Source organism: Peromyscus leucopus, chromosome 4, assembly GCF_004664715.2.
Source record: "Peromyscus leucopus breed LL Stock chromosome 4, UCI_PerLeu_2.1, whole genome shotgun sequence".
Taxonomy (NCBI): domain Eukaryota; kingdom Metazoa; phylum Chordata; class Mammalia; order Rodentia; family Cricetidae; genus Peromyscus; species Peromyscus leucopus.
Genome location: NC_051066.1, coordinates 124,712,016 through 124,720,804, shown reverse-complemented (window position 1 = coordinate 124,720,804; position 8,789 = coordinate 124,712,016). Strand labels below are relative to the sequence as shown.

At 47.7% G+C, this 8,789-nt stretch overlaps 1 protein-coding gene across 1 annotated transcript; it reads left to right on the top strand.

Annotated features, from left to right (window-relative positions):
- The first annotated feature begins 1,192 nt into the window (after window positions 1-1,192).
- Window positions 1,193-8,165, top strand: Cd93 (CD93 molecule). The gene is made up of 2 exons (XM_028881838.2): window positions 1,193-3,544; window positions 3,791-8,165. The coding sequence occupies exons 1-2, from the start codon at window positions 1,434-1,436 to the stop codon at window positions 3,813-3,815; spliced, it is 2,136 nt and encodes a 711-aa protein (XP_028737671.1). The 5' UTR covers window positions 1,193-1,433; the 3' UTR covers window positions 3,816-8,165.
- The last annotated feature ends 624 nt before the right edge of the window (window positions 8,166-8,789 follow it).

Here is an 8,789-nt window from a genome sequence, read left to right as displayed (position 1 = left end):
AAAGGCTCTGTCACTCCCTTTCTCTCTCTTCTCCTTCCCTCTCGCCCTCCCTTCCTCCTTCTCTCTCTCCCCGTCCCTCTCCCTTTCAGTGTCTCCATACTCCCCACTTCCTACTGGTTCTGGGATCTGTGGAGACACAAATCTGCTATTTCATGTGTTCTGTTGGGTTGCTTCCTTAGTATGTCACAATCACACTCCAGTCCCAGTCAGACAGTGGTCATCTTGGGAGGAAGAAACTGTATCTATGTCAATGAATAGCGACCAGGACTTTTGCCTGTTTCACTCTTGCCTGTGGAAGGGGCACAGGGTCTGGTAGGCCAAGGCTGGAATTTACAAAGAAATCTCAAGACCACGTTAGAGAATAGTGTAATAACCAGCTGGCAGGGACAGAGGAGAGCTCCAAAACTGCCTAGTGTCCTGCCTCAGCTGGGAGGACTCTGTGGTTGGCTTTTACCATGTCTTAGGAGGCTGGGCTCATTAGATCACCTATGTGGGCTCCTTCTGACAGTGATTCACTTGATGTCTTAATGGACCACTTACTCCAAAACTTTGTCTCTGAGTCTAGCTGGATGGGATGGAGCACGGTGACGTGGTGGTGGCAGGAGACAATTAAACCTAGTTTCCGCCATCTCGTGACTGGCTTGGGTAAATCTACCCTTTGATTCAGGGCCTTTAGTCCAGGTGCCTGCCATGGCTCTGCCTTTGAACTCCCCCTAAGCCTTGGGGTAGGAGACATGCAACACTTTCCTCAAGAGAGGTCGGGTCCATTTTCCTGTCTCTCTGACCTTTCGTGTGACCCTGCCACTTCACAATGCTCTAGGAAACCCTGAAAACGGCCTATTTTCACCCAGTTTGGTCTAATGTTCTCAGGGAGCTTGGCATTGTTGAAAATCCAGAAATTCCCACGTTCCAAATCCTATTTAAAAACCTCCTATCTATTTAAAGTTCATGATTGGAAGAATAAAAGAAAAAAAATGACTCCAAAAACAGGAGGAGGGGGGCACAAGATAGGAAAAAGGCAGATCCAGTTTGCTTCTAAAAAAGGCTGAAAACTGGATCTACCCATGGCCTTGTGCCTCAAGTCTCACATATTTTTCTTTCTCTTTTGGTGGTTTGCAATCTGAAATGGAATTTTATTATGGGTTACTTGGATGATCCTTTTCAAGTCCCTAGCCCCCAAAGCCTCTGCTCACTAGACAGCATGCCACTGGGGCTCCTCACGCTATGGGAAAGTGAATGGACCCAAAATAAAGCAGCCATATCTCTTGGCTCCTCTGTACTCCCCATCGTGTTTCCACAGCTCTGAGCCAGAGACCAGCAACACGGTCGTCCTGTGAACAACAAAACCGTGATGAAGGCAGCAGGAGTCAGAATGCTATTCACGGCAGGAAGCCCCAGCATCCGGTGAGAAATAAGAAGTACTAGAGCACAGGATGCGCCCTGGGTCAGGGGGCCGTAAAAAGCCTGGAGTCTGTAACCTTCTCTGCGCCAGAGCTGTCGTGGCTTTGCAGCAGAGGCACAGCCCTCAGCTCCCCTCAGAGCACAACCGGGTGCCAAGCTCCAAGCTCCAGTGGTGGCTGCTGTCATTGTGGGGGAGTCTAGCCTCTCCCAGAAGAAGACACAGCAGGATGGCCACCTCAACAGCTTTGCTGCTGCTGCTGCTGCCGCTCCTGGGCCAGCCCCGGGCAGAGGCTGCTGCTGATTCAGAGGCTGTCGTATGCCAGGGGACTGCCTGCTATACTGCCCACTGGGGCAAGCTGAGCGCCGCCGAAGCCCAGCATCGCTGCAATGAGAACGGGGGCAATCTAGCCACGGTGAAGAGCGAGGAGGAGGCCCGGAACATCCAGCAAGCCCTGGCTCAGCTCTTGAAGACCAAGGAAGCCTTGGAAGCCAAGATGGGCAAATTCTGGATCGGGCTCCAGCGAGAGAAGGGCAAGTGTACGTACCATGATTTGCCAATGAAGGGCTTCAGCTGGGTGGGTGGTGGAGAGGACACAGCTTATTCAAACTGGTACAAAGAGAGCAAGAGATCCTGTACCTCTAAGCGCTGTGTGTCCCTGATACTGGACCTGTCCTTGACACCTCACCCTAGTCACCTCCCCAAGTGGTATGAGAGCCCCTGTGGGACTCCTGATGATCCAGGTAAAAACATAGAAGGTTTCCTGTGCAAGTTCAACTTCAAAGGCATGTGCAGTCCCCTCGCCCTGGGTGGTCCAGGGCAGGTGACTTATACCACCCCTTTCCAGGCCACCACCTCCTCCCTGGAGGCTGTGCCTTTTGCCTCTGCTGCCAAAGTAGCCTGTGGGGATAAGGCTGAGAATAAGATCCGTTATTTCATATGCAATGAAAAGACTCCAGGTATATTCCATTGGGGCAGCTCAGGCCCCCTCTGTGTCAGCCCGGAGTTTGGCTGCAGTTTCAACAATGGGGGCTGTCAGCAGGACTGCTTCGAAGGTGGGGATGGCTCCTTCCGCTGTGGCTGCCGGCCTGGCTTTCGGCTGCTGGACGACTTAGTAACTTGTGCTTCTCGGAACCCCTGTAGCTCCGATCCATGCACAGGAGGGGGCACCTGTCACCCTGTACCCCTCAGCGAAAACTACACATGCCAGTGTCCAAATGGCTACCAGCTGGACTCTAGCCAAGTACACTGTGTGGATATAGATGAGTGCCAGGACTCCCCCTGTGCCCAGGGATGTATCAACACTCCCGGAGGCTTCCAGTGTGAATGTTGGGTGGGCTACCAATCCAGTGGCCCCAAAGCGGAGGTCTGCGAGGATGTGGATGAATGCGCCCACTCGCCCTGTGCCCATGACTGTGTCAACACCGTTGGCTCTTTCCACTGCTCCTGTAAAGATGGCTATGCCTTGTCTGGGGAAGACAGTACCCAATGTGAGGATATAGACGAGTGTTTGAACTCCAGCAGCAATCCATGTGACACCTTTTGCTTCAACTCGGAGGGTTCCTTCAGCTGTGGCTGCCTGCCAGGCTGGGAGCTAGCTCCCAATGGAGTCTCTTGTATCAAGGGCATTGAATTTTTAGAACCACCAACGAAATCTCCCCAAAAGGAAGGCAAAGGTGATAGAAAGGGAAGTACTGTGCCTCCTTCTGAAATGCCCAGTTCTTCCAGAGGCTCCGAGAACGTCTCCAAGGGAGGACACACCACAGATCATCTCTCCCTCCCATCAGATACTCCCAATGTCTCTGTTCCACCAAAAATATCAGTCCCTAGTGAGGCATCTGATGTCTGGATGGAGTTGAGTACACACCTCCCCACGGCCACTGGCCACAGCAAGCCCACACATGAAGATTCTGTGGCGGCGCACAGTGACAGCGACACCGATGGGCAGAAGCTGCTTCTGTTCTACATCCTGGGCACTGTGGTGGCCATCTCACTCTTGCTGGCTCTGGCCTTAGGGCTTCTCATTTATCGTAAACGGAGAGCCAAGAAGGAGGAGATAAAAGAGAAGAAGCCCCAGAATGCAGCTGACAGCTATTCCTGGGTTCCAGAGCGAGCCGAGAGCCGAGCCCTGGAGAATCAGTACAGGTAAAGAAGCCAGAGGTTACTTGGGTAGCTGGGTGGGCAGATGTGGGGTGGGAAGCACAGATCACAGTACTGAGGGGGGCAGAGACAGGAACAGTCAGCTGGCCATTTGATGTTAAACCCAACCTCCCCAGCTCAGTCCCAGGGGAGCCTATCCTGTAAGTGTGTGTGGAGTGGAGGCAAGGGACCAAGATGTTGATGTGACAAGGTTCCATGGCTTCCAACACTGTAATCTTTTGTTTCCCACAGCCCAGCACCTGGGACAGACTGCTGAAGACAATGTGGCCATGGAAACACAGCCAGCTGCCACTACTTTCAGAACTTTCCACTCCCGGATGAGGGGGAGACCTACATCATTCTGAAAGACTGGACTGGACTCTCAGCAAAGAATGTGCACTGTCCCCTTAAGAGGCTGGTGACATGGGATGGGCAGGTATTCTCCAGCTGCATTTGCTATGTCTGGGCCTGAAAACTGTGTGTTGGTTTGTCTTTGTGGGGAGTTTTGTGGATATTGACAAGCCTCACTCACATAACCCTTTCAAATCCAAAATCAACTGATTTAATGTGTTCTTCTGGTTCCCGATGATCAGGACTTGAGGAGTCACAAGGGTGGGGCAAGTGGGGTGGGAGGGCTTCAAAGACTTTTCTTATCTCTTCATTCATCAGAGAAGAAAAGGAGCTACTGGTGCTAATTAGGATGGAAACAATTCCTTTTCCTTCGTAGGGTAGAGAACAAAACCATTTAATTATTTAACTGTGTGAGAAGAAGGCTCTACCCTTCCTATGCGGGACTTTTTCAGGATGGCTGCCTTTGTATACATTTGCCCTCTGGCATTTCCCCTTAATCCCCCTCAGTATTGTTGAAACTGTCAGAATGAGAGGAAGTTCAACCAACTGCTTAGGGAGCAAGCAGGCAGGATGTTTAGACATCCTACCCCCTCATTCTTAACTTTCTGATGGTCTTGGGCTTATGGGCAAGTACAGCTGGGAACTGGAAAGTTACTTCAAGTGAGTGAGAGGCCTTGGTAACAGCATAATCCAGGGGGAAGCAGCAGGGATTAGGTTAACAGATATTCGAACTAAATTTTCTGAATGGACTGATATTAACACACACTTGACTACTGAGAAACAATAATAAAACCCCAGGAACAATTTGTCTTTGAGCCAGCACAGGCCCCCAACCCCACTTCAGGGTACCCTGTCTCCCCTCACCCCATCCCTAACTGGGAAGCTTGGATAGGGGGGCTTTTCTTCTGACTGTAAGGAAAAGATGTGTGAACCAGGTGATGGGCTTTGCTTTGGACACTGTCACTTAAATGGAACTTAACCCAATTCACAGTTAAGAGTGCACCTGGAGGACTTTAGCCCTGTTTTGTGGGTGTGGCACACATCAAACCAAGGACTAGTCACACAGAAGGTTCTCTCTGTTTGCTTAAAAAAACGGAGATACAGAGGAAAGGGGAAGGGAAAGAGAGAGCAGTGAGGCTATTTTCCAACCGTTAAAACTGCTTAGAGCCATTTTATGATTGACATGTTTATTTCAAAGTGTACATTTGCAAAAGTGTGCCTTAAGCTTGTTGCTGCTGGAGATGTTCCAGTTACACTGGTATGTCTGGGTCCTATAAGGCAGCCCTGGTGAGTCACTTCAGCATCTCTGGGAAGCCTTCAGTATCATGGAGGTTTTTTTTTTTTTTTTTTTTTTTTTTTTTTTTTTTTTTTCTGCCTCTGACATTTGGAAAGTTGAGACATGGAAAGTGTCTCCATCATGGGATCCAGAGTCTTTGTTCTCAGATCAGGATGCCCTTTCAATTCTGGTTTCAAATGCATCCATCCTTCAAATTGATCTGGGGAGTGAAGATGAATAATGGCCACATTCAAGGCCTATGGAGTTAAGGAAATATCTTAAAAAATAAAAACAAGACAAAACTCTCTCACACATGCAAACTCAAGTTGAAGAATGATGGGAGAAAGACAGAGCTCAGTGGGGTGCCTGAAATCTGTGCATTTAAAAATCAGCTCACCATCTGGCTTTCACTTGGAACTTGGGTGTTTAAAACCTAAGGGAGATCAAAGCTATATCTAATTGGCAAGAAACTTCATTGGCCCTAGGACCTCTGGTAATAGTTGAGACTGGCAGCCAGTCCTTTACAGAGACCAGCACCCACCATGCAGATAATTTTAGATAAATGGCAGTATCTGTACATACAGACATGAACCCAAATACAGCACTTTCGCCTCCAGGCCTTCCACTGCTCACTCTTATGGCTTGAGGTGAGAAAGATAAACTAAGTCTAGGTTCCCAATAGCCTTGCCTGGTCTAGGCTCAGACTGCTGTGTGGGGACTTAAACTAACGAAGACCACTTAGGGTATAGACATGAAACCCTATCCCCAACACCCTCAAGGGCACTGGATCCTCGATGTGAGGACTCCCAGAGAGGAAGAGGTTAATGAACATATTGCCTCAAAGTGTGCTTTCAGCATCAGTCCCACCCATGGAGGCAGAGCTCTCTCATCTACTGACCTGGCACAGCCTTGTGCACAACCATACCTCGAGTGTCCAGGCCAATGAAGCCACTCTCTGCTCCTAAACAGGTGCTTCATTCTCCCTTCTACCTTTTTGCTGTCGTGATGTTTGAGACTGGAAAATTTGGGGTTAGAGCATCTAAGAGGCGAAGCAGTAGATAAGTGGACTTCCACTGGCCCCCATCACCCAAGAAATCAGTGAGCAAGGACAAAACAATCCCCTGCCTATGAGGATGAGAGAAGAGTCTGCTTGGCAACAGAATTTTCCTAAGTCCATACTTGGAAAAACTGTATTTAGAACCAACTCATCTCCTCCCATTCTTCATTTTCCAAAAAATTCCAGAGAATTTAGGGGCCATGCCTTCAAGCCTTCAGCCCTCTCATTCCTTAATTTCAGGTGACCATCATTCATTCCTTTTTGTCTTTTATGTGGTGCTGGTGATGGAAGCCAGTGCTGTAAGTATGCTAGACATGTGCTTTCCAGGAGCTATACCCCAGCTACATAATTATTTTTTGTTCATTAATAAAGATAAGTGATATAATACCCCCCCCCAGTAATATGAAGAGCTTAGAAAATGAACTACTCAGAAAAAAATGCCTTGGGAGTGACTCCTGAATGCTATCTGTAAAGGAAATCTTGCCCGCGTTTTCCCTGCTATCTAGCTAGCATGGCTCTGATGCAAACCCAGATATATCCATCTTCTGGCTTTGGTGACCCATACATCTGTACCATGACCATCACTATCACCATCATCATAGCCACTTCATAGCACTGTGCATTCTCATGGCATTTTCTCAGTGACAGTAACTGGATGAATCCCACCTGGCTCTGACTGAGAGCAAAAAGGCCAGAAAGAAAAGAAGCAGGAGGCACCCACTGCTTTCTTTCAGGCTCTTACCCAGGGACAAGCTAGCAAAGCTCTGGGAAGGCCTATTCTGACACTTTCCCCAGAATGGTGGGGAATGTGGAGTGAAATTCAAACATTTCTGAGTGTGGGGTTATGTTCACTGTGCCGGGCAAACTGCTTAGGAAATGAATTCTTTTTCTCCTCATGAAGTTTTCAACCTCTTTGAGCTCCTAACCATGAGCCCTTCTGCGGACTCTTCTCACCAACCAAACTTTCAATAGGTAGATGGGATCATTAGGTCTTTTTGTTCTAATCCTCTTTTCCTATAAATATTTCTGCCAAAACTAAAGGAACAGAGATGAGATTTGACCCAAAAAAGGAAAAAAAGATTACTCCATTCAAAATAACACAAAATTTTAAAGCAAATATAGGAAAGCCTTTTCCTATTATTTTTCTTCTTAGTTTCCCCATTGTCTGAATCAGGAAAACAGGAAAGCGTTGCTTTCTAGCACCTGCAAAATGGCTTAATGCCCTGCATATTTCCATGTCCTTCAACAATAGATTTAGCATGGGAATCTGAGATAGGCGTCCTGAAAACATCTGTCCATTCCCTGGCTCTCAAACCCAGGTCTTGACTGTGTGTGGTTTGTGAAACCTATCAACCAAAACAGAGGGACAGACACACCTCAATCCTCCATGAGTTCATCAACCAGACACCCTGATGACCCCTCACCCAAGAGCTTGTTGAAAACGGCATCACGTGGCCTATTCTCGACAATACCCATCTATTTCAGTTGTTAACTCTGGACTTTCCATCCTTCCTATCGTACCTGAAGTGTGGCAAGGGGCCCCTTTCTGCAGTTTTAACCTGCTATCCCCCCCGGGTTGAAGTTCATTGGCAGACGGGGGTTAAGCTTGAATTGTGTGGTGGTCAGTGTTGTTCTCTGTTGTCAGTGGGCTATCATAAATGTTAGTCATCACACCTTGATCCCTCAGTGAGAATGTAAGTATTTTAAAATACATGAATCAAATCATTTTTCTGGCTCCTGAAACTATGGAATGTTCAGACAGAAGTGACTTTAATGAGTGTTTACCAGGCTGTAGGGAGGAAAGGATCACAGGGTACATGTCTTCTTAGACCTACAAGACAACATTCTGAAGGGAGGCTCAGGGTCCCCTTCAAGAAGTTGTAGCTTTGTCAATCTTTGGGCTTCCTGTTATGTACCTGTCCTAATAAACTCTGAAAAATATTTTTTTGGACTTGTTTCATGTCATTTGTGGCAATTTAAAGCATGTGGAAGAACTTCCTTTGTGATTATTAAATTTATGTAACCCTTTGTGAACAGTTACCTTGATGGCATGTCTCCGACCAGAAGGAACGTTGTATGCGGCTTTGTTGGTGCTGTGTCTTGGGAAGCACCCTTGGTAGACATGGGATACAGAGCAAGACTGCACTACAGGGGGACAGTGGCCATGGCAGCTGAGAGCAAACCCTACTCCTCCTTCCAGATTTCACATTCTCAACTTGGTCACCATGGCCACCCTTAATTCCCAATATCTTGTTAATTGCCTGAGTGATGCCTGGTAGATGATTAAACGCAGCCAATTGGTGTGATCAGAAAGCACCCCCTACAATTATCTCAGAGCATTATCTCTGCTTTGTCAGCCAAGCTCTGCCAGTTTGTTTAACTAATTGGACAGGATCATTGCCTGTTTGTCTGCAAAGATCTCACTAAAATTCTGGATTGTTGGAAGCAGATGATGACTGGTGATTTTCAGATGGTATGCTCGGTAAAGAGAGGGCTTAAGTGAGATGAAGGGCTCCATTCTATAATGCTAACAGCATAGGACACTCCCAACAAATGTCCATTAAAGT

What these genes read in the sequence shown, in the direction of transcription:
- Cd93 (XM_028881838.2), top strand. Translation starts at nt 1,434, where the DNA reads ATGCGCCCTGGGTCAGGGGGCCGTAAAAAGCCTGGAGTCTGTAACCTT. An exon ending in GCCCTGGAGAATCAGTACAG is followed by an intron (nt 3,545 to 3,790) that starts GTAAAGAAGCCA and finishes TGTTTCCCACAG; the next exon opens with CCCAGCACCTGGGACAGACT.